Source organism: Gadus morhua, chromosome 16 (genome assembly GCF_902167405.1).
Source record: "Gadus morhua chromosome 16, gadMor3.0, whole genome shotgun sequence".
Classification (NCBI taxonomy): domain Eukaryota; kingdom Metazoa; phylum Chordata; class Actinopteri; order Gadiformes; family Gadidae; genus Gadus; species Gadus morhua.
The window spans coordinates 26,148,115-26,173,765 of NC_044063.1; the positions used below are offsets into that span (position 1 = coordinate 26,148,115).

At 47.9% G+C, this 25,651-nt stretch overlaps 1 protein-coding gene across 1 annotated transcript in view; it reads left to right on the top strand.

The window, feature by feature from the left end:
- pik3cb (phosphatidylinositol-4,5-bisphosphate 3-kinase, catalytic subunit beta) overlaps window positions 1–25,651 on the top strand; it is a 52,917-nt gene that overhangs the window by 24,732 nt on the left and 2,534 nt on the right. The window contains exons 4-23 of the mRNA XM_030380784.1: window positions 2,680–2,908; window positions 4,983–5,212; window positions 8,590–8,769; window positions 11,099–11,266; window positions 12,754–12,843; window positions 13,418–13,672; window positions 14,159–14,255; window positions 14,461–14,591; window positions 15,009–15,059; window positions 16,685–16,873; window positions 17,230–17,351; window positions 17,609–17,752; window positions 17,906–18,005; window positions 20,061–20,257; window positions 20,752–20,861; window positions 21,068–21,146; window positions 21,762–21,929; window positions 22,465–22,588; window positions 23,163–23,308; window positions 23,547–23,679. Coding sequence (XP_030236644.1) covers window positions 2,680–2,908; window positions 4,983–5,212; window positions 8,590–8,769; window positions 11,099–11,266; window positions 12,754–12,843; window positions 13,418–13,672; window positions 14,159–14,255; window positions 14,461–14,591; window positions 15,009–15,059; window positions 16,685–16,873; window positions 17,230–17,351; window positions 17,609–17,752; window positions 17,906–18,005; window positions 20,061–20,257; window positions 20,752–20,861; window positions 21,068–21,146; window positions 21,762–21,929; window positions 22,465–22,588; window positions 23,163–23,308; window positions 23,547–23,679 — 2,943 coding nt within the window. The remainder of the gene's footprint in view (window positions 1–2,679; window positions 2,909–4,982; window positions 5,213–8,589; window positions 8,770–11,098; window positions 11,267–12,753; window positions 12,844–13,417; window positions 13,673–14,158; window positions 14,256–14,460; window positions 14,592–15,008; window positions 15,060–16,684; window positions 16,874–17,229; window positions 17,352–17,608; window positions 17,753–17,905; window positions 18,006–20,060; window positions 20,258–20,751; window positions 20,862–21,067; window positions 21,147–21,761; window positions 21,930–22,464; window positions 22,589–23,162; window positions 23,309–23,546; window positions 23,680–25,651) is intronic.

Below are 25,651 nucleotides of genomic sequence, written 5' to 3' on the forward strand. Positions count from 1 at the left end.
GGCGATAGAGGGGGGTGGGGCGGAGGTAGTTATGAGGTTTCATGCACAACCCAGTTGGATTTGGGGTTAGAGAAGGCATCTCTTGAGCCAAGCTTGAGGTGGTTCTTATGGGAAGGCTGTTGTTTTGTTCTGAGATCATAGGCGATGACGTAAGGTGTCCTGTGGTGAGTTGTTGCAGTGCATCAGGTTTGATCAGCAGGGCCCTGTCAGACACACGCACGGCGCTTTTGTCTTGTTTATTCCACCAGCTGTAATTCCCGAGAGACGCACGCAACACAACCTCTTTTGTTATTTATTTTCTCTTGCTTTGGACACACGCACACACACATGCGCACACTGAGCCGTGATCTGTATGTGTGTGTGTGTGTGCAGTCATGTAATGGCTGTTATGACCGTGCCGGCTGTTGCTGAGCAGGATGGTTGTTGGTTTTTGTTTTGCGAGTGGCCAGAGCTCGTTACATGCAAATAGGTCTTCAGCTGACCTGGAGGTCAGAGGTCATGGACTCATTTTGCACCCGGTCTCTGAGGTTTGACTTTGTTTGTTTTAGAATCAACAGCATGTCGGTATGCAACTGTTTTTAAAGGAAGTATTAATGGCCGTCGTTTGCGATGCATCAGTGATCACTCAGCGATGGGTCTTTGCTATTGGCTCTATTTTAGATTACCAGTGTTATTGTTTTCACAAACAACCCTTGCACATCCACACTATACAGACGGGAATAAACATGGCTTGAATGTTTTTCATCCACAAAACATCGCGCAAAGGTGCACAGTGGTTTCTCCTGGGTAGGAATCATCAAAGTCAGTACGTCCATCTGCTGTCTGTCTCCATAAACTGCCTAAACCTGATCGGCGGTACGCTGTGATTTCCCGTAGATCCGTCTCGCGTTTCTTGTCTCCCAGACGGTGACGCCTGGCGGCCGTAGAGGATGGGGTTACACTGCGTCTCCCGAGCTCTGACGCTTCAGTTCCGCGGGCCTTCCAGGGGTTCACTCCCAATGCTACTTGTTAAACCAAAAGACAATCTCCTGTAAAACCATAAGTCTGTTCACTGCCTCGTGAAAGATGTTATTGTTGTTGTTGTTTTGTTATGCTGGCATTCACTTGAGGTTTCATTACCTCAGAGGGCTAAGCGCAGAACGAAATGAGGGTTTGGGAGGGTATGCTAATCTCCACTTCTCATTGACCGCCTCCATTTTGGAAGCAAAGGGGCATTCAACTGATATTTATACTGTGCAATTTTTTGGCCTTTGTTTGGGAATTAATCCTGAAAGGATTTGCACTATGGGGACTCTTCCGCAGCTTTTCTCATGTGTGATGATGGCAAATCAAATTATCATTAATATTAATTTCAGATTATAGAATACTACATCGTTCTTGAGTCTGCTCAGTATGATATAGAGCATCGGCAACCAAAGATCCTATGATGTATCATGACATACAAGCCCTATTGATAAAGGGGGAGAGGACGAATGAGGATGATAATAACAATATAATTAATAAATACTATTTATAGACACTTTGCATCCAGGCCATACATTGAGGGTCTTCTGTTCAACTGTAACGAGACCCCTCTGAAGCCCAGACAGCGATGGTACCCTGACCCTCTGGAGGCCGGAACATGTTTCATTCATACAGAAAACTGTGTGCGTGCGTGTGTGCGTGCGTGCGTGCGTGCGTGCATGCGTGTTTGCCTGCAGATGGTCAGATTTATCCAATGATAATTGAGAACAGATTCCACAGCAAATCTCCAATAATAAAATCTTGGATGGAATGGCTAGGAATGGGACTTAAGCCTTTAGGATTTTGGTTCCAGCATTAAGTGCGTAAGATGGCCACAAGTGATTGCCAAAAATGAATCGGACAGACCCACACACCCACTTGTTGCCCAACCTTGCGACAACAGGTAAATGACTAATGTGCCTATTGGTTTAGTAGGATGATTCACATCCCGGTTGGATCTTGTGGAAGTCGTGGCTTAATATTTACTCTGCTTGCATTCTCCTGAACAGGAGTTATGTTTTTTATTTGTTTTTGCAGTTCTGTGTTTCACTTGTGTTTTGATAGGATTGAATAAATTTGTGCAGTTTTTTGTTTACAAACAGGCCACACACTTAGTAAGCAAGTCAGTTTGACAAATGCGCACGGGACTACAGATCAAGGGCAGCATTTATTATCAAGACAGATGATGACATGGCAGGGAAGCAAGCATGAGGCCTCAACACTAACCTCTCTCTCTGTCTGTATCTCTGTATCTCTCTCGCTGCCGCTCTCTGTCTTTCACTCTCTCTCTCCCTCTGTGTCTCTCTGCCTCTCTCTGTGTCTCTGTCTCTGCCTCTCTCCCTGTCTCTCTGTCTCTGTCTGTCTCTCGGTCTCTGTCTCTGTCTCCCTGCCTCTCTCTGTCTCTCTGTCGCTGTCTCTCTATCTCTCTCTTCCTCTGTCTCTCTGTCTCTCTCTCCCCCTCTGTGTGTCTCTGCCTCTTTCTATCTTTGTCTCTCTGTCTCTCTCTCCCCCTCTGTGTGTCTCTGCCTCTCTCTATCTTTGTCTCTCTGTCTCTCTCGCTGTCTCTCTCTCCCCCTCTGTGTGTCTCTGCCTCTCTCTATCTTTGTCTCTCTCTCTCTCTCTCTCTCTGTCTCTCTGCCTCTCTCGCCGTCTGTCCCTCTGCCTCCCCCCTGCCAGCTCCTATGGAAGCAGGCCCAGACGTACCCTCTGTTCCCAGCGCTGGGCGAGATGGAGAGCCACATGTTCGAGTGTGTGAACCAGGCGGCGGTGCACGAGGAGCTGGAGGACGAGACGCGCCGGCTGTGTGACGTCCGGCCCTTCCTGCCCGTGCTCAGGCTGGTGACGCGCAACTGCGGCCGCGCCGAGCGCCTGCTGGACTCCAAGATCGGCGTCCTCATCGGGAAGGGTGAGTTTCACCTTTTTCCCTTGAGGTCGTATTCCTTTTGGTCTGGGGTTCACGGTTGAAGTCCCTCCCTCTGGAAGCATTATAATCTAGGCCTGACTCGTGGTTGGTTAATCTGTCCTGAAGGAGCAGGTGGGCGTCAGGCATCGTGATAACAGGTAGACCCTAACTTGACCGTCCTACACCTGCAAACCATAAAGGCAACGATTGTCTTCATAGCTCCGGGATCGATTCAGTCATCTGTATGTTCTTCAAAATATTGTTTTGCAAGCTCTGAAGCGGTTATGCAAGCTCTCTGTCCCTCTCACAGACACGCATACACACACGTACACACACACACACCCAAACGCATACATACGCATTCACACGAATGCACCCATACACAGTCACGCGCTCACACACACAGCGGGAGCGGTCTCTCCCACGGTGCTTGATTCCCCCCCCGCCCCCCCCCCAATCCCATTTGACATTTCCGGTAAAGCGAAGCACTTAAAGTCTAAAGCCGGGATGGTGCATGGCAAACAGGCTGCTACACTTGCCAGTGGCCGCTCCCTCGGCCGTGGCCTGCGGCACTGGGCCCATTTGTGGCCTGCAAACCTTCCGATAGAGACGCACTTGGTGGGGGGCGGGCGGGGCCGTGGGGGGCTGGACTCCACACTGCTGGATCCATTACCTCCGTCACTTATATCTGCTGGTGATCGGACCTCACCGGGTGCGAGAGTGTGAGGTCACCCAAATCAGGCCTGAAGAATCCCCACGGGAGACGGATTGATCAGCCTCTTTCAATGTGTTTTTGAGGCAGCTTCATCCGTAGTTCTTCACGGGACTTCTGCAGATGTCGCTACAGGACTTCCAACATTATTCATGTCCCCGCCTAATCGCAGCGGCTTGCATGTGCACATGCGTATCTTCTTCTCACTCGGGCTCCTTGTTCCTCTTACTGACTGGAGATCAGTCAGAATCATATTTATTTTTCTTTTACAATTCAATAGTTATAAAAAGAGGTTACATCAATTCATGCATCAATTCATCTCAACACATAGTCCAGGCCTAAAGGAAAGAGCAGCTTCCAATGTATGTGAATAATACATAACATAAGGAACTTTAAAAAGAAAAATCACATGCTAAATCGCAATCGCAATATTGGTCGAAATAATCTCAATTTGATTATTTCCCCAAATCTTTCAGCCCTATATCTCACACCTAAATGACTGCAACTCATTTTAATAAAATTGTGGTTAACACTCGGTGACGAATGTGAGTTCATGCACTGGTTGCATGGCTTGGAAGAAGATGATGCAAGCTAGTGGATCTCTGACACTTTACTGTTGCCTCCAGTCTCCACTGCGGGTCAACCTGAACCTCGGGTAGTGTTTGTCAGAGCAATAAAACTGCTTGAAATTGATATCAGCAATTTAAAAGCTCCATTGACCTACATGGATACAAACACAGAAATACAGACTCGCACACAAAAGACTATGTTAAAAGTAAAAAGCCTCATGGCCTTTAAATGTCAACGTGTTTGTTTTAATTTTGAACTCAACATTGTACACCACTTCCGTAGAAAGTGAGAAAAAAAGGCAACCTATAATAATACTAATTTCAATAGAAAGGAGCAATGCGGTCAGGTCAACACACCTGGCATTTAGCTCTGCTTCGGCTGTGAAGAGGTTCATTGCCTGTTGAAGAACCTCCCTCATGACCATTCAACAGCACTTAGTTCCGCTGTCCGTCATCAAGTGGTCACACAGATACTGCTGCATTAACATGAGTGAGGGCCCCGGGCAGACCCCCCTCCACCCCCCTCGACGCCATGGGGGGAGGGAGAGAGGGAGAGAGAGGGAGGGAGGGGGGGAGAGAGAGAGAGAGAGAGAGAGATATCAGCGCATGTATCATTGTTTCAATGGCCGTTTCTCCCCACACCTCCTACTCCCCATTATAATTTGGTTAGATGATTTGAGAGTTTATTTATGAACAATGCCAATGGTGCTGACAACCAAGCAACTTCTTCATAAGCATCCATTGATAATAAACAACAAACCTCCGCCCCCACCCGGGCCGCCCGTCCCCTACCCAGGTCTCCATGAGCTGGACGCCCTACAGGCCCAGGAGGTGAAGGACTTCCGGGCAAAGATGCTGCGCGTGAGCGAGGCGCGCATGCAGTTCTACCATGCCATGACCTGGAGTGAGTGGCTGCAGGCCTGCTTCTCGCCGCAGATGGAGACCACTGGGGCCGCCCCGCCCGCCGCCTCCAGCTACAGCCAGGAGGACTACCTGAAGATCACCATCCACTTCGACCAGTCCCAGGTGAGCACAGAGGGGGCTGTGGGTTAACGAGTTTAAGAGCTGTTATTCGAGCGTCGTTGGGCAGAGATGTCATCGTCATCATCAGGTGTTACGTGGGAAATGCGCTGTAGGTTTAGTATAGCGGTTTAGAGTTTACTGTGCCGGCCTCCAGGGGAGCCATGCTTTATTTGAGACCACTCCCGGCTCATTCCTGAACAATCAGGACATCGCTTCCCTGATTAGTCCTGGGAATCCGTTTCTCAATCCCTTTCAATCAGCAGAAGAGAGCAATACTTGCTCTCTTCTGCTTTTTTCTTCTCTCTCTCTCTTTCTCTTTCTCTCTCTCTTTTACTCTCTCTCTTTCTCTCTTTCTCTCTTTCCAACTGTCAATTGCGACCTGCAGCAGCTGTTAGGGTTGGTTCCACCTTTACCAACACATGTTTGTAAAGGTGGGTCACGCTTTGGCCTTTTGTGCCTGGTGACCGTGGGAACGGTTTGCATTTTACTAGGACAGCTCCTCGAGGAATATCGCGCTGTATGCATGACGGGAGAGCGTCATGCGACAAAGGCTAACGAGAGCGACGAAGGCTAACGTTTACACTGGAGTTCCTCAGGGAAAGAGATGACTGGATGGTGACCTTTCTCGACTTCCACACTACTGTGAACCTTGACATGTTTGTGTGCGAAAATTTCATTCAGTGTTTGATGACGGGATGTCATTATAGTTGCTGCGTGCACAGGGCTTGCCACACACAATGAAAACATTGTTGTTGTGTAAAGCACTGCGAACAGGACAACAACTTTTGATCTGGATCTGTTGTTAAACTCTGTTGTCTGATGTTAAACAAAAGTAGCCTAACCTCGCTTCTCACTGGTCAGGGTAAGCAGTGCTGAGATAGGAGCTGGTCATGTGACTAGACCCAGCTAGATGGCCATGTGACGGCACTAAATAGGTCACCACAAGTGGTGAAACTATGCCATCCATGCACGTGCACTTACACACACACGCACACAGGCAAAAGCTTGACGACTCGGAGCAGTACAGCCCTCTTATTAAAATGAATCCATCTCTTGCTCTGTCTCTCTCACCTCTTTTGCTCTCTTTTCGGTGTTATATGAAGAACACGATTAAATATTAATACTGATTGTTTTTGTCCTGGCTAACACACTGTACACACAGATAGCAAAACGAAAAAAACACATGTTTGAACTACATGCATATAGTCACATGCGACCACACACACAAACCCACACATATGCACACATAGGCCATCTGTTCCAATGTCCCCAGGTGGAGATTGGCAGGAAGCCACATTAGTGACAGGAAATGTGCATGGGGGAACCTTTAGCTGTCGGGTACGTACCGTTTTTGCGTTTACGCTCCTGGGCCTGTTGTCTCGCTCCTTCACCTCTCCTTGGTCCTCCTTATAGCTCCACGTAACCTTCTCCGCTCCCTGCCCTTCATGAGGTGCTAACTAGTACCCACTTGGCAATTAAAACACATCCCACTTCGCTCTAATTTCAGCTCGTCGTTCTCCCCCCCGGTCTCCCGGGGATTAGCCTAGCAGGTACCTCCCGCTGTGCCCTTGGGGAGGGAGGGAGACAGTCCTACCCAGGCGGCCGTAGTCCACGCCTGGGTCAGGTGGGACAGATGATGAGCCAGGACTTTTCTAGCTGGAGTGATTTCACATGGGCTTGTTAAGATGGTCTTATTCCGTTGTATTCTGTGAGATCCAAACAGGTCGTCACTCCACTTGAATGCTGATAACCAGAGGTCGGCTTAGCTTAGGAGGTAGAGCGGGTTGACTTGTAACCGGAAGGTTGCTAGTTTAATCCCCGGCTCTTCCTAGTGTCGAGTTGTTCCTACGAGCTGGCTGTCGCCTTGCATGGTTGCACTGTCGTCGGTGTGGGTTTGTGTGTGTAAAGCGTTGTAAGTCACTTTGGATAAAAGAGTCTGCTAAATGGAAATGGAAATGGAAATGAAACCAACAGCAGGGCCGTTGTGTGTTGACAGGTAAATGCATTCTGTCAAGCTCAAGTATAAGTGCTGGATGGTCCAATTTATTACCAAAATTAAAGTATAAAGGTCTAATGCTGGATGCATGCTCATTTCATAGCATTTCAAGGCCAGTAAAAAAGTTAATTATCTGCTGGCATTTTATTGCTGTACGGATATTTTTTCCCTTTTGAAGACTTTTACTGGGGCCAATAAAATCTATATTTTTAGTGTGTTATGTTTATATGTCTTCTTAATGGTTACGACATGCGTTCCGTGATTCACCACATACTTGTACACACATGCTTATCGTGTTTTGTGACTGACACTTTTCTGACACGTTAACAAGCATACTGTGTGTGTGTGTGTGTGTGTGTGTGTGTGCGTGTGTGCGTGTGTGCGTGTGTGCGTGCGTGCGTGCGTGCGTGCGTGTAAAAAAAGTCTGGATGTGGCTCCAATGCTTTGCTACATCTCTCTCAGGATATGAGCTCACACAGTGGGTTATTTCTAGGAACAGTGGTGCCCTTATCTCTGCAAGCGGCAGATGTTGTTTTTGTAAGAACACAACGCTGAATGGCACTTTAATGCTCTCTTTTTGTAACCTTTTCTACTCTCGCTACTCCTTCCCCTCTCTCTCTTGCATTTTCTCAATTCAATTCAAAGGAGCTTTATTGGCATGGAAAATAAACATTTACATTGCCTAAGTGGTTAAGGAAAGTACTACGAAAGGTTAAAACTAAGTGAAATGGGATTGCCAGTACAAAAGTACAGTAGAAGAAAGATAAGTGACTGGTCAGGAGTGAGTTCATCAACCAGAGCTACCCCAAAGGTTCAAAGCCCACCAGGGACGGGACCCCTCTGCGTGGAGTGTGTATGTTCTCCACGTGTTCATTAGGGTTTCCTCCCACACAACAAACAAGTTAACCCTCCTGCCCTGCCCATGAGCAAGGCAGGGTTGGCGCCCTGAGAGAAAGACAGCCCGTCATAGCATTGGATGAGGGGAATGCAGAGAATGATTTCCCCTTGGTGATTAAAGACACAATGTGTCACATCTCAACTAGCTCAAACGACATACTCATATTTACTCAATGCTGATCGATAGTGATTCAAATAATGTTATCAATAAAATCACATCCTATAACTGATTTCTAAAATAAAATAAATAATGCTGACCAGGCCCGTACCTCTTTTTTCTTTAGTAGCATCGTACTACCGACAATACGTAATTCGCACGTCTGGCCAGTCACACAGTCACACAGCCAGTGAGAGTTATTTAGTGTTTTAATTCTGAAGGTCTCCTGCCGACTCGGTGGGATGGGCTCAATCGTACACGTTCCGAATTTAATGAAAGTAATAAAAAACATATAAAAACTTTGTCTCCATCCCTCCCACCCCTCCCCAGGACGCAGCCAGCCTGAGGGTGTCCCCGGCCTTCACCCCCACCGAGGTGATGGAGCAGGGCCTCAAGAAGTGGCTGACCACCCACGGGCCCGAGGATGACTCCCGGCAGGGGCCCTACGTGCTGAGGGTCAGCCAGCGGCTGGAGTTCCTGTGTGGGGACCACCCCCTCATCCAGTACAAGGTGTGTGTGTTTGAGTGTGTGTGTGTGTGGCGGGGGGTTTTCAAAGTGCACCTGACGTTGATGTCAGAGAGACATGAAGATCAGGATCACCGTTTAGTTTTAATTGTGAAGCAGGTGGCCGGGATTACCTCTTCTGTTGTCGTTTCATCGTTATTGAGTGAAAAGGGTCTTTGTTTCAGTTTGATGTCTTCTAATAGAAATGCTGTGGAGTACAGTTATGTTCTTTCATTTATTTTCTTCAGAGTTTATCTGTAGGGTCATTGAGTTTAGTATTTTTCAAAGTGGGCCAAATAGTTGTTTGTCCCTTCTACTCATGAAAGGCTTATTTAATGTAATACCAGATAAGCCTTGTTGACACGAGGATTTTGGATCTCTCTTCAAATATGGAATGAAACTTTTGCGGAGGAGTTGTACAGCAATGTCCTTGGCTCCTGCGTCGCTGATCGCCTGCCAATATCGGGTGACTTACGCTAATGTCTCTGACACGTTATTGTGCCTTCTATCTCCCTGATTCATAGTGCCTCTATTATTAGACGCGTTTCACTACATTTTCCGACGCGCTGCTCACCGGCAAGCCCTGGCTGCTACATCTTCCCCCGGCCGTTCTCGGAGGTTTTGCAAACCTGCGTGGATGTGGTGAGAACCTGAAACGTGTTGGTGAGGCTGCGCATCGAGAAGCCATCTCTTGTAAACTAACCCTACCCGCAACAGGCTGAGGTGGTTGTGAGTTTGTTTCATGGTAACCGATGCGTGACAAAAACTTGTAGGATCTGAGATATTTCCCGTCATGGAAACAGGGGGAAAGAATGAGATAAAAAAGAAAAGGCCTGCATAAACGGACCCGGACATCAAACATCTCGTACCCTGGACCACAAAATATCGGGCACAAGGTTGGGTCGGCCTCTGGGCTGCCCTTTTGTTTTCATTGAAACAGAAATTAGTGGACCATGACAAGTCGGCTGACAGCTCAATAACACTACTTCCGGCTCAGTGGTTTTATCTTTTGTTGTGTTTTGAATTCCATTTTAAACTTTCAGGGAAGTATTCAGCCTGCACGCACACCAAACCTTTGTGGTGGCTAACTTGCGTCAGAAGCTCAACTCTTCGAATTGTGTTCTGTGAACAGTGCTCACTTAGAACAGGACCACGGTCAACGTTTAAAAACCATCTGTTCCTGTTGCACCGTAGCATTTTATGGCTTGATTTTTTTTATGGCTTGATGGTTATGGCTCCGGCCCCGTCTGTGGCGTGCGTAGCTCATTACATGCAGTCTGGTAAACTGTGTAGACTGTGTAAACATCCACTGTGTCCTTCTCTATCTTAAACCTACAATCCCTTATGTTGCGCCACGGTTGCTTAGTGTAGCGCAAGTACTCTACTGTGTGTGTGTGTGTGTGTGTGTGTGTGTGTGTGTGTGTGTGTGTGTGTGTGTGTGTGTGTGTGTGTGTGTGTGTGTGTGTGTGTGTGTGTGTGTGTGTGTGTGTGTGTGCGCGCGCACATTTTATGCATATTTTGTATCCAATAATACATAGTGTAGCGGGCCTTTGAGTATGGGGTTTCCACGCCACCAAGTTGAATAGACAATACCGACACAACACACAAAGAAGGTTAAACTTAGGATGGTTTAATCACCTAGTAAACACAACCAGGGTGGGAAAAGGGTCATCCACCTCCTTTATGATCCAGTCCTCTCTGTAACTTGCTAGCTCTGGCTTGGGGTAGGCTGCTCTCCCTTTTAACTGCAAGCACTCCAGCTTAATGGCCTTCAGGCCTGCCTCGTTAACTGGAGGAAGTCCATGTATGGCCTGGGGGTGGAGCCAGCAGGTTGCCAGACCTACCACTCCCCTCACTCCTCCCTGGTGTCTGCCACAATAGTTTATAGTTTACATTTAAATTCAGCTTGATTTCACCTGGGTTTGTTTGATTCTGTATGCGTTGGGTACGGGCCTCAAGGTGCGTAAACTGGAGACGTGTTTAGGCAGTGCGCGCGTCGCTTGCTCGGGCGTTGGGTGCGATGCCAACTCGTAACACACGCAGCCTCAGCCACGGCTCAAAACGTTCAGTCTTTTTTGACTGTACTACAAAGCTTTGGTTGGAGAATTTTCCATGCAGCACGCCAGATTTTTTTCTAAAGCATTCAAACCTTGAAATAATGTACAATTTCTAGTGAGTCCCGTCCACAGCAACGCATCGCAAGGTCCAGTCCCCCCCCGTCCACCCCAGAGAGCCGTCAGCGGAGTGCATGGCGTTCAACAACCTGCTCTACGTGCCTCAGGTCGTCGCACCCTCCACCTAAGACGCGCCCCTTCTCTTCCCTCTGGTCCTGCAGTACATCAAGGAGTGCATCCAGGCCCGGGAGCCCCCCCACCTCACCCTGGTGCTGACCAGCACCATCAGGACCATGTTCGAGAAGGAGATCTCGGCCATCGGCGCCGTGGTCTCGCGCAAGTCCTCAAACCCTCCGGTCCCCCTCCCGCCCAAGAGGAGAGCGCCTACGGTCAGTTTGTGTGTGTGTGTGTGTGTGTGTGTGTGTGTGTGTGTGTGTGTGTGTGTGTGTGTGTGTGTGTGTGTGTGTGTGTGTGTGTGTGTGTGTGTGTGTGTGTGTGTGTGTGTGTGTGTGTGTGTGTTCTATTACAAATCAGTGCAGTAGAAATCCCCCCCGGCCTCAAACCACCCGTTCTGCGGAGGCCGTGTTGGAGAGGCGTACGCGGAGGCGCTGCGGTTACGAGGCTACATGTCTTTTTTATCTTTTTCTTTTTTTTGGTGCGAGGCAACGCTTCTCAGCTGTGTGCGTACATGCCTGCCCTGCAGCAGACGTGTGTAGCCTAGAAACCAAACCCCCACACGCTGAATATCACTCCCTTCAGCAGATGCTGGCCGCTTTGACGTGTGCCTTTTTCCTTTTGAGGTGTTCAGAGTATCTGTGGGCACCTGTTGTTATTCTACAGACCTTTTGTTGGAGCTTTTGTGGTTCTAGGGATTTGTGATCAACGTTGCCGTACTCTTGTTGCCAAATATTGTTGTGAAATATATATGCTTTCAAAACGTATATTTATTAATTGATTGACTCTTGATTTCTTCGCTGGCTTAATACATGCAGCAACAGCAAGGCCAATGAAAATAGCATGTTTGAGTGGAAAATGCATTTAGTCGATTTGGGACTCGCCTGAATACGGTGCTGAGCACTTGGTACGACTGATATCCTGTGGTCCATGAATGGTTGCCTTTGAAAGGAAGTGGAATCTATTTTTTGCAGAGGCGCCTTTTATTGCGAACTCAACTGCTGCGGCGGCACTGTAGATAAGCAGCATCTCTAATTGGTCAGAGGCAGGGGCCTTAGGACTCGAGGACTCAGTGTTCTGATAGTGGAACAGCACACGGTTCGTCATATGACACACACACACACACACACACACACACCCTTCTCGGGTATTGGAAGGGCTAGGGACACTGGATGGAACACATTCACACATGCATATGAGGGGTGGGAAAAATAACAACACACACATATTTGAAAACTAACACTTGCCGTGCAGTCACCTTGCAATGGCCACTCACGAATGCATATACACACACACACACACATGCGCGCCTGAAAACAGGCACGCATTCACCGCCACCAGCAGGAAGTGTGGTAGTTAGTCATGAAGCTTGGCTCCATGGGGAAGAGACAGTCATGTGATCGTGTTTGTGCTGCCGACTGCTGACCCTCGCAAATCCCTGCTGGACATCAGAATGCCCCGGCTGACCCTCACACCCTGTGTGTGTGTGTGGGTGTGTGTGTGGGTGTGTGGGTGTGTGGGTGGGTGGGTGTGTGGGAGGGTGGGTGGGTGGGGTAAATGAGTATGTAATGAGCTGTGCTCGCAGAGTGTGTTGTGGTGTTTTTACCGTCAATTCCGCCATAGACTGCGTTCACATTACAACTCACCGACTTTCTCTGTCTCTTTCTCTCGTTACTCTCACTCTGTGCCTCCCTCTCTGCAGCAAGTACAGACCTGTGTGTGGGACGTGTCTAGCCAGTTTAAAATAATCCTCCTGAAAGCAAGCAAGGTGAACGCAGAGGAGACGGCCAAGGTAGGCTCGGGCCCTGCATTGTTCACAAGCAACACAACAAAGTGTATGTATCCTGTCTCACCGCATCGACACAGGATTCACACATGAATCACCCAAGTGACAATGGACCAATAAAGCTCAAGCTTTGCCGAAGGCCCTTTCTGTTAGCTATGCATGTATAGACACTGACTTAATATCAGGTAAACTTATCATGCAAATTTGTCTTGTTTTAGCACATTTGAAATGCTACTGATGGCACAGAGCTAAAAAGCCCCAAAATGTGACTGAATATTCAGCCTTATCCTTTGTGTACATAGTTTGATGGCTATCCTAATAGATGTGAAACATTTATCAAAACAATCTCAAACACTTCAATCAATATTCCAATTTTTATGTTTATGATTCTTGGTACACCTGCACTTTATTTATGCTCATAAAGAAAACAACAACCCCTCACGGAGCTAAAAAATTATCCACGAGGTAATAAAAAAAAAATACAATGAAAATCAATGGGAAGGAACCTTTACGACCCAGATCCACTGTTTCCACTTCCGCCCGGATCCATCTTCCCCTCGTGACGCCCCCCGCCCCCCAGGTGCAGGTGCGGGCGGGCCTGTTCCACGGCACGGAGTTGCTGTGCAAGCCGGCGGTGAGCAGCGAGAGCAGCGGGCGCTCGGAGCATGCCTGGTCGGACGGCACGCTGGAGTTCGACATTGTGGCCAGCGACCTGCCGCGCATGACGCGCCTCTGCTTCGCCGTGTACGCCATCATGGACAAGGTGAAGAAGCAGAAGTCCACCAAGAACACGCACTCCAACAAGTACCAGACCATCCGCAAGGCGGGGAAAGTGGTGAGCGGCGCCGTGCACTTCGTTTCCCGTTTATTTATTGAGAACTGGAGACCTGGTCTCGGTTGTGCTGCTGTCGCCGAGGCAACCCCGTGTACGCGTGGTCAGCTTGGGCTGCGTCAGACCACAGGTACGCACTCGATCTGTTTTTTATGGTAGCCGGCCTGAAACTAGCTGCAGGGCTTCAGAGTGTTCACACAGCCTCCTCCTCCTCCTACACCAAGGAAACCATGCCCCCCCCCAGGCAAGGCACTGTGCTTCAATTCTGGTTATGGTGCTGCACAAAGTAGCCAGGATGAGTTCAGCTCTGAGCATATTTATCAGGGTTCAAGCAGAGTCAATAGAGCTAAGTAACCACCTAAACACAGGGGGGAGGCCCTTGAGTGCCTACTTCACGTTGTGTACTTCAAGTGTCACTCGAGGAAGTGGTTTGTAATTTCTGCGCCCCCTCCCCCCCTCTCCTCTCCTCTCCTCCCGTCTCTGTCACAGCACTACCCCATAGCCTGGGTGAACACCATGGTGTTTGACTACAAAGGCCAGCTGAAGACCGGCGACGTCATCCTGCACAGCTGGTCGTCCTTCCCTGGTAGGCCCTGGACACGCCCCGTAGCGGCAGTGTATCACGACACGCGTTGAACCTGTCGTACGGCTCCTTCATTCACTGTACTACACGACTCTCTGCAGCCCCTTGCTCCAACCGTGTGTGTGTGTGTGTGTGTGTGTGTGTGTGTGTGTGTGTGTGTGTGTGTGTGTGTGTGTGTGTGTGTGTGTGTGTGTGCGTGTGCGTTCAGATGAACTTGAAGAGATGCTGAACCCCATCGGGACCATCCAGACCAACCCGTACACGGAGAACGCCACCGAGCTGCATGTGCACTTCCAGGAGTACTCCTCGCAACCCATCGTCTTCCCGCCCTTCGACAAGGTTCAAGCACACACACACACACACACACACACACACACACACACACACACATACAATGACATACTCATAAACAAGCATCCCGCACACTCATGCACAAGTCATCACATCTGCTTGATTGATGGTTGATTGATGACACACACACACACACACACACATACACACAAACACACACACACACACACACACACACCTCACTTCGGATGAACTTCCTGCTGACACCACCACTTCCTCCGCGTCTCTCGGAGGAAGCCCATCGGTGCCCTTCATTAAGACACGATGACAGAAAATTGTGATTATGAGGAGGCTGGCGCGTGTGTGCGATGTGTGTGTGTGTGTGTGTGCGATGTGTGTGTGCGACGTGTGAGGCATGCACCATCTGCAGGCACTAAAGTTCACACCGGTTTCTTGTCCTCACAGATACTGGAGAAGGCTGCGGAGATTGCAAAAGCCAATGACCTCGTTCCCATGGTGAGTTTGGGAGATGAGCACGAAAACGCTCGCCCACCCACTACGGAGCTATTACTCCCATTCTCCTTACCTTCATTTAATTTCCTTTAAATACTTTCCCCCCTTTTTTGTTTTGAGTCGCAGCATGTCAGGCATTGGTTAGTTTCCTAGGGAACCCATAGCAAGCACCATTCAGAAAACTGGACTGAATGTTCTAATCCACCCCCGTACTCGGTGATCATCAATGTGGTTTCATTTTGGGATGGTTACACTTTTGAACAGCAAGCCCGAAAGTAGTCCCAGAGTGTAATTGTATCCCAACAGACAGTTAAAAAGACTGCATTTACATCAGTAATAATATTAGCTTTGAAATTTGAATGTATGGTTAACGCCAACAAATTATAGAAGTGGAAAGACTTTCAAGCTACCGTAATTCCGATACGATTTCGGTAAACAACATCTGTATGTATTTAGACTGAAATCACCTTTTTAATAGCTCTAAAGTTTGCGAACAATTCCCTTGCAACATGCTAATACAAATCCTTTGTAGATTCAAAGTCAATCATTTAGTTGTAAAGGGAATTTGATCGTTGTAAGCTGGTTGCATGCTGCCATCTAGTGGTTCATTTTCAGCAAGAGCTGCCGATGAGGAGTGGCAGGTTACCGTAGCAACATTCAGCAGTGTGATATCCAAAAGCATCATAAACGCTGCAAATGAATGGCTTTGGCGCTAACGCAGCAACCAATGGCAGAGCGTATTTTCTCCAGTGCTAGTTTCTAGGGAATATCGAGGAGAAAGTATCTGTTTTACATCCCTGGTTTACCATAACTTTTATCTGCTGGGACACAAACAAAGATGCCATCACAAACGTGATCTTCATATCTGTGGTTGTATAGGACTTGTAAATCAGAATGCACCATGGGATTCCTTGTTGTCGATAAACCACCATTTTGTGACAACTTGATTGAGTCGTGTCCTAAATTAATGTAAGCATTCCCTTAGACTAATCCAAAAAAGAAATATTGCCATGTCTCGTATGAGAAACGTTGTGGCAGTTTCAAACACAACAATATCCTCCCATAATGACAAATGATGTCACCATTAATTACTGAAGAATGACCAAACAAGATTGATACCAATAACATTATCATTGCTGTGTGACGTCAGATTGTAAAAGGCCTATTTATTTTGTACTGAGAGCAAGAAAATGTCAGATTTACCTGTTTGTTTATTGGATTAGATTCCACTTTGATTCCAAATATGTGTCCATGTATACAGCAGCCCAAAGTCAAACATAATTAAAAAAGGAAAAATAATGTTAAATAACTCATAGATGGAGGAATGCTGGAAAACTGTTTATTTGTTAACGCTCTCTAGGCTGCCAAGAGCCCCTCAACAAACTTGATACTGGGCCTCAACCGAACGTGTTCTGTGAAGCGCTGCCAGGGGGCGCAGGATTGTTGTCTGGTCTTAGAGATCTCTCTCAATCTCCTCTCCTCTCCCCCGCTCCTTCTCCCCTCCCACTCTCCCTCCCCTCCCATCCCTCTCTCTTTCCCTCCCATCCCTCTTTTCCTCCCATCCCTCCCTCTCTTCCCTTCCATCCCTTTCTCTCCTCCCTCCACTCCTTCTCTCCTCCCTGTTCCAGGGGCGCGGGGGGAAGAAGTTCCACATCGAGCTGAAGGAGATCATGGAGCGCGACCCGCTCTCCCAGCTGTGCGAAAACGAGAAGGACCTGATCTGGACGCTGCGCCACGACTGCCACTTGAAATTTCCCCAGTCCCTCCCCAAGCTGCTGCTGTCGGTCAAGTGGAGCAAGCACGAGGATATGGCCCAGGTTAGCCAGGGCAGAAGGCAGAATGTACAGATGTACAGAGATACTCACAGACCGAATCCAGAAAACACAGCCCTGTCAGCGGCCAACCGTTCTTCATTCACATCACAACAGGCCTGACACAATTTGCATGGTTGTCAAATTTCAGTAATCATGACTGGACGCCAGGCCGATCGACTTATAACATCAGCTTCATAAATGATCTAAAAATATTTTTTTAAGAAATGTTCAGAGAGGACCTTTTGAGTATGAGGTTTGATGTGCCGAGTGAGAGTATGTGGAGCAGCATATTGATGTAAAAATGGTGATGGTGGTGATGATGAAGATGATGATGGTGGATGTGTGTGTGGCTACCTCAGCTCCAGGCCCTGCTCCAGATCTGGCCCCGGCTGAGCCCCAGGGACGCCCTGGAGCTGCTGGACTTCAACTACCCCGACCAGTACGTCCGCGAGTACGCTGTGAGATGCCTGCGAGAAATGAGGTACACACTCACTCAGTCACTCAGTCAATTACTCACACACTCAGTCAAATAAATCATGGCCCATTTACATCTCGACATTGACAATGTCAACAATTAACCTCGTGTCTTGGCAAACATTTAACCCTTTTTTCTCCATCTCTCATCTCTCTCTCTGTCTCTCTGTCTCCCTTTTCTTCTATATGTGTGTGTGTGTGTGTGTGTGTGTGTGTGTGTGTGTGTGTGTGTGTGTGTGTGTGTGTGTGTGTGTCCCTCCCCAGCGACGAGGAGCTGTCCCAGTACCTGCTGCAGCTGGTGCAGGTGCTGCGCTACGAGCCGTACTACGACTGCGCCCTCACGCGCTTCCTGCTGGAGCGTGCCCAGGCCAACCGCAAGATCGGTCACTTCCTCTTCTGGCACCTTCGGTGGGTGTTGCTATGAGCTCCCAAGCACACACCTTGCCAGTTGCGCGTGCATAAAAACAAGTGAAACGGGTTGTTGTTTACAGAAGGCGGGTCACACGAGGACGGGGACGGTTTGGGTTGGGCTCACTGTGTTGCCTCTGTCGCCCCCTACAGGTCAGAGATCCACATGCCTGCTGTTTCCATCCAGTTTGCCCTCATCCTAGAAGCCTACTGTCGAGGAAGCATCCCTCATATTGAGGTCCTTAAGAAGCAGGTAGGACACGCATACACAGAAATACAGAGACATGTGAGGTTTTTCCTCTTTGCGGATCATTTAAAGGGGACATATTCTGAAAACAACACTTTTCCTGGGATTTGGGGTGTTGTTTTGGGTCTCTGGCGCTCCCACACGCAAACAAACTTTGAAAAAAGTCTGTAAATGATTCTTTGAGTGAGATATACATTTCTGAAAGTACCCCACCTACGGTTACCAAACGAGCGAGCCAGTGTCGGCGCCCCCTCCTACGTAGGAAGGGGGCACACTTGAATATTACCTCCCACTTCTCCACTCCCCTCCAATCAGAGGATAGCTACGATTTTGTGGACCAGCGGACGAGCAGCTCCAGCGGGGGGAACTCGGCGGTAGCCCTGCAGCTAAGCTCCGGGAGTACAATCCCTTTCTCTGCCGGATTGTCGCCGAAGCTTCGGCGGCAGTCCGGAGGAGGAGACATGGAGGAGAAAGGGATTGTACTCCCAGAGCTGAGCTGCAGGACTGCCGCCGAGTTACCCCCGCCGGACTGCCGCCGTTGAAGCCGTCCGGCCGCCGCCGAAGCTTCGGCGGCAGCGCCGGTGGTGTACTCCAGTAGCTGAACTGCGGCCGAAGCTGGCAGGTCCGTCGGGGATAGGTCTCGGCGGCAGTCCGGCTGCTCAGCTCCCGGAGTACAATCCCTTTCTCCTCCATGTCGCGGTTCATGGACTTCAGAGAGTCAAGGCCAAAGTTCCTTTCCCACAATCCCTCTCAACCATGGCTGAGATATCCCCAACTACGAGTCTTTACTTGTTGTGGAAGTACCAGAGACGCCAGATGCAGTCTTTATGGTTCATAATATCATCCGAGGCACACATAGCTTTTGGCCATGATATTCGATATAATATTATATAAATACCCATATATTATATTATTATTATTATATTATATGATATAGATATAGAGCTCCAGGAGTCCGCAAACGGCAACAATCCCTTCTCCTCCATGCTGTGGTTCAGTCTGACGGCTCATTGGTCAATAGGCAGCAGCTCATTTGCATTAAAGCTACAGACACCAGAAACAGCGCATTCTGAAGGGACTGAAACAGAGGGGAATAGCGGGAGGCGAGATTTTTTTTCCTAAAAGCTATTTCCAGCAAACAGCTTCAAAAACATGTTCTCTGGAACTCAAATACTATGTTTACTTGTTGGGAAATCACCATAATATATCTCCTTTAATCTTCTGTGTTCACTGATTCCTAAACCAACTGTGTCAAACGACTTACAACAATCATAGTGGGACACGCACACACGCACGCACGCACGCACGCGCGCGCGCGCGCACTTTGCTTAAAGATGATATATCTGTGAAGAAGTGTGTGTGTGTGTGTGTAGGCATGCTGCAGGATGTGACCTGGACATGAATGGTTATTCTGTGTCTATTCTTCCGATCTTAAACTCTGCATGTGAAGTGTACCACCCCTGCCACATCAGCCAGGCAAGGACCCAAATAGTACACAGTTTATTGACAGGCCCAGGGTCATGATACACACAAACACACATTTCACCTTTGACCTTCGCCCACAAAAGTAGTACGCTGGAGGACATTCTCTTCTCTGGGCACTTCCTTCCACTTCCTCAGCACTGTCTTAGCGCTCTCCACTTGTGTGTGTGTGTGTGTGTGTGTGTGTGTGTGTGTGTGTGTGTGTGTGTGTGTGTGTGTGTGGTTGGTGGCGTGTTGTTGTTGCTGGTCGTGTAATTCTGTTGTGCTTGTTTGGAAAATCATTCTAGATCAGGGTTTATTCTGCATTAATTCCACTACTTATATGGCTTTTGGCTGTTCAATTATGAATTGACTTTGATATGCATGACAGAGCATGGCTTATGGGACTCATACAATATCTCAGTATGTGTGAGTTTAGTTCAATAATCAACTAGCTCTCGGAGTATCACTGTTAATATTGACACACATTTAGAGTCCAAAATGTTCCTCTGTCGGCCCCTTGACCCTTATGTACATTACCGCTCTGCCAGTCCTTCCGTCTTTGAATGCATCTATATGTTATTCCCAACCCCCTGGTAGGTGGAAGCGCTGAGCAAGCTGAAGTCGGTCAACGAACTCATTAAGCTGGGCACCATCAAGACGGCCCGCAGTAAGACCAAGGAGGCCATGTTGACCAAGGAGGCCATGATGACGTGCCTGAGACAGAGCGGCTATTCAGAGACGCTGTCGGACCTGAACTCACCGCTCAACCCCAGCATCCAGCTCTCCGGCATCAAGTGAGTCCCAAGGAGCCCGCCGCTCTCAGCTGGCAGACCACCTCTTGCAGTCAGTAGTCAAGTGTTGAGTCTCTTCTGCAGCGTTTCTAAAGTTCTGGGTCGCGATGTGGTCGGATGGTGGGCTGGGGCCTGACAATGCACTTAACCCTTAGCACCCCAGAATACGTGATCCTTGTGCTAAAAGATGTTTCTGTGCGTTTGTGGTCACACCACCGCTGACTGAAAAGACCTCTTGGGTCCTGAGGTGACCCAGTTAAAGAAGCCCTGCTCTGCGTGTACAGGATGTAGTGTGTTCTAAACCACAGCATAGACACGGTGATTGTTTCGTGGAACTGCCGTTTGAACAATAAAGCCTTTTTTTCAGTTGAGGGTCAGAGACGGCCAAGAAACCAGAGAAGAGTCTGTGGCTGTGTGGTTCTGGGTTTCTTGTTTAACTTTTCTTTTCTCTCTCTCCCGATGCTTTCCCTCTCCCTGTCCTCGCTCGTGGCCCTCAGTGTGGAGCGCTGTCGCTACATGGACTCCAAGATGAAGCCTCTGTGGATCGTGTACCACAACAAGCTTCTGCGTGGAGACAGCCTCGGCATCATCTTCAAGAACGGAGACGGTAGGACTACACACACACATATATATATATATAGATATATATAATATAGCGTTTTTCCAACTAGTTGTTCAACAGTTGTTCAAATGTTTTTCAACAAGTAATGACTCATGTGCATCATCCTCTTGGTGTTTGGATTCCTTTCACTGATCACTCTTCTCTCTCTCTCTCGTCTCTCTGTCTTTCTATCCCTGTCCCTCTTGCCACAGACTTGAGACAGGACATGTTGACTCTACAGATTCTGAGGTTAATGGACCTGCTGTGGAAGGAGAATAGCCTGGATCTCAGGTGAGCCTGTGTGTGTATGTGTGTGCTCTCTCAGCAGGGTGACACTAAGACGGGCGGGTGTTGCGTGCCCTAGCTTGTCGACAGCTGTTCATATTAATATTCCTCATTCCCTTCTAAACCTCTCCCCAACCAACACGAGGATCAGTTCTGTTCTCTCAGTCCTTGGGATTGGGTTTGTATTGCCTTGAGTCCCATGTGTCTGCATTTCTCCGGGTTGGGTGGTGCTGTAGGATGTGTTGGACAGCGTTAGGCAGCATTTATTATTAAACCTAGAAGAGTAGCAGAGTTAGTTTTTCAACCTTTCCACGTACTTTAAATCCTTCTGATTATATCAACACTGCCCTCCTGTGGACATTGAGGGAAAACACAACATTTGTATTAGAAATACATAAAAAGATTGCAATGAGTTATTTCCTTAGTAAATGGATCCCTGATAGAATTGACTTTCCATCGGATGAATTAATAAATACAAACTTTTCCATTTAAGTTCTCCCTTGTTGTAACCGATATTTCCTTTTGGTAAGTAACAGGAGCAAGCATTATATGGTGTTTGTACGTGTATGGGTTGTGAATGGAGCGAACTCTTCCTGATGCGTCTGCCTCTGTGTGGTGCAGGATCGTTCCTTATGGGTGCCTGGCCACGGGGGACCGGGCGGGCCTGATCGAGGTGGTGTCGTCGGCGGACACCATCGCCAACATCCAGCTGACCAGCAGCAACGTGGCGGCGGCGGCGGCCTTCAACAAGGACGCGCTGCTCAACTGGCTGAAGGAGAAGAACTCTGGGTAAGGAGGACTCTGCACGCTGCTGCTGGTCTCAGGGTTAGGGTTAGCCTCGGACCTTTGATTATTATAGGCCAGAGTTACCACACGTGACTTGTTTACCAAAGCTATTTATTTTTTATTTAGAAAGTATCCTAACTAGCTGTTTTATTTGCATTATGTAAATACAAGGCAGGTACTTTATAGGTGTCAACACAGCCTATACATTATTTGCATGGCAACGTTTATGTTGTATAAATGTGTTGTGTACGTTTTTCAGGGAGGTTCGATCTCAGTGAGACCAACCTGGTTACAATACCGAATAGATCCAAATCGACAATCTAGACTTCCAAACTATGGAGCATTTTCACTGCTTTAATGTGTACGGCCTCGATACTGTTCAGACAGTGATGGGTCACTTTTAGCGAGCCAAGCTAGGAAGCCTAGGTTCCACGTCTCTGAGTCCGTGCACTGGAGTTCCAGGTGCTGATGCAAGTTGTTTTTTGGGATCACGGACTGATGATCACCGGCTGTGTTTGCGTTGTCCTAACGATGACAGGGACGCACTGGACCGCGCCATCGAGGAGTTCACCCTGTCGTGTGCGGGCTACTGCGTGGCCACCTACGTGCTGGGCATCGGAGACCGCCACAGCGACAACATCATGGTCCGCAGTACCGGCCAGGTCAGTCTGAGGGCCAGAGAGGAACACCGTCATACACAGTGTATAACGGATAGTCATGTGTGCAAGATAAGCTTAGTAATATAGCATGTGGCCTTGGTTTTTTGCATAATATGATAGAAGTAGAATACGTTTTAATGAGCATTTTTCAACAACTAAAAACAATGTACAATCAATATGAGGTAGGATAGTTTTGTGTGATATTTGTTGAAATTCGCTTTGCATCCCAACCGCAAACAATATATCAAATGATCGGTCAACAAAAAGAGAATAAATTGGACAGTGAATTATTTAATTTGGACGTCAATGATTAGATGGCCTACCTGTCTGTCTACCTACCGACCCGCACTCATTGCAGATGACCGGACTCTTCCACAAGGCTAGGTCAGACCTATCTCTTAAGCTAGTGTGCTAGCTCTTTTTTAATTTGCAAACCTTTAAATTCGACCTTACTTCTCCACATTGCCTGCCACTAGCTTTAAGTAAAACAGAAAAAGAGAGGCCGTTAAAGATGCTAGAAAAGTTAAGTCACTCATCATCATCATGGTCATTGATTTGCTCATCGTCTCACCCCCAGCTCTTCCACATTGACTTTGGCCACATCCTGGGCAACTTCAAGTCCAAGTTCGGCATCAAGCGGGAACGTGTGCCCTTCATCCTCACGCACGACTTCATCCACGTCATCCAGCAGGGCAAGACGGGCAACACAGAGAAGTTTGGAAGGTGGGTTCCAGCTTCCTGTTGGTGGTCTGAGCCACTTCCATGTGTTTGCATGGAACAAGAGGGGATGACTCTGATAATTGCTCCTATTAGACAGGGATGAGGGGAATTATGCTATCATACTATACTGCGATACTGTGATGATGCTGCATTTTTTATGTCAAGACTGCCCCCCTTTTTATTTGTCTAAACCACTAGCGCTTGGTTGGTTGATACATCTTTTCTGTGTCTTTTCCACCAGCTTCCGTCAGTATTGCGAGGACGCCTATCTGATCCTGAGGAAGAACGGGAACCTCTTCATCACACTGTTCGCCCTCATGCTCACTGCTGGGCTGCCAGAGCTCACCTCCGTAAAAGACATACAGTACCTGAAGGTAACACACAGACATACACTCACTCACTCTCATACACAGACTGATCGAACGGAAATCATAATGCACAATGCCGCAGTGTGCAAATGCGTTTGGATGCATGCCTTGATGAGCGTCTGCATATCAGCTAACCTTTAAAATCATGTAAGCGTTCCGTTACCGATGCAACAACTATAGCGTGATTGTTTTCAGGACATTATGGCGCGTTTCCACTGCAGGGTGTGGAACGGATCGGATCGCAAAGGTGCGGATCGGGTCGCGTTTCCACCGCCAAAAGTGGGCGTGACCCGGACTTTGCCGTACCCGTTCCGGCCTCGTTCTCGGGACTCCTCCGTTGGGGTACCGAAAATGAGACGAGACGCCTGAAAGGGTCCCGGGAAATTCTAGCTACACACCCCCTCCGTTGATTGGTCGACAGAATCATCACTTCCGGGTGACGCAGGGATAAAAACAAACAAACAGTAGCCTCGAGGTATTATTCTTTACAATTAACATGTCGCGTTAAACGCTTGCTTGGGCGAACTAGGAGGTGGAGACGTTCGTCTGCATTCTTGGGGAGGAAGACGATGTTTACGTAGCTGCCGCGGCGATCGACATCCGGCCTACCACAAAGTATGGAAGCATATATGTAGCAAAATTCAAATGGCAATGCAATTTGCAATTTGCAATTCAATAAGTAATTACGTTATGTAATTGACAATGCATTATGCAATTTCATAATGTAATTTGTAAAAACGTTATTCAAAGTGTATTTTAATATGCAAAGTGACAATGCAATCCTCAATTAAATTTGCAAAGGTTATAACAATAAAAATACAATAACATTTTGTCAAATTCTTTGAGTTCCTTTATTCAAATTGAAAAGCTATAGCGTCCCCGTGATTGCAATCCACTTCGCCACGCTCCGTGTGTTGCGATATTCAAATGACATTACAATCCGCAAAACGGAATCCAAAACGGAATCCAAAGCGGAATCCAAAGCGGAATCCAAAACAGAATCCAAAACAGAATCCAAAGAGGAATCCAAAAAGTCAATATGCAAAGTGGCAAACGTATCAGCCAATCAGCGTCTGGGCGGGAACTACGTCACTTTCTATTGTCTCCAAGGGTATCTCCACGGTAATAATAATAATTTAATTTAAAGGGCGCCTTTCAAGACACCCAAGGTCACCTTACAAAACATTGTGGAAAAATAATAATAATAAATAAATAAATAAAACAAAAACAAGACAAAACAAACAATCAAGACAGTGATCAGTTAGACGTTGTGTGCGAGTTTGAACAGGTGAGTTGTGACTTGAAGGTTGTAATGGTGTCTGACTGTTTTATGTGTGGGGGGAGGGAGTTCCAGAGCCTGGGTGCTGAACAGCTGAATGACCGGGCACCCATTCGTAATGAGTCGTGATGTGGGGATACATAGTAGTCCAGCAGAGGTTGAGCGGAGGGAGCGGGAGGGAGTGTATTCTTGGAGGAGGTCGCAGAGGTAACTGGGGGCTAGGTTGTCGAGAGCTTTGTAGGTGAGGAGTGGGTGGAGACGGTGGGTCTCCCGACCCTATGTTTCGCACCCAGTGTCTGTAGCACTTGGGAAATCTTTGTGTTTACCACACTGGCGTCAAAACGTACCAGTGAGGATAAGTCGTCTATCCTATCTCCCAGAACACGCACTCTATCTACTGCATCTGTGTCTTCAACACGATTGTTCTCCACATCATCGGCCAAACTCCGGAGCGTATCAATAATCTCCATTGGTGACCATGGACCTGACACATACGAACTAGAAGTGAACAAGGAAATTACGAGCAAGTGACGCAGTTCCCGCCCAGACGCTGATTGGCTGATTCGTTTGCCACTTTGCATATTGACTTTTTGGATTCCGTTTTGCCAAATCTTTTGCAAAGCGTTCGTTTTGCGGATTGAAATGTAATTTGAATATCGCAACGAACGGAGCGTGGCGAAGTGGATTGCAATCACGGGG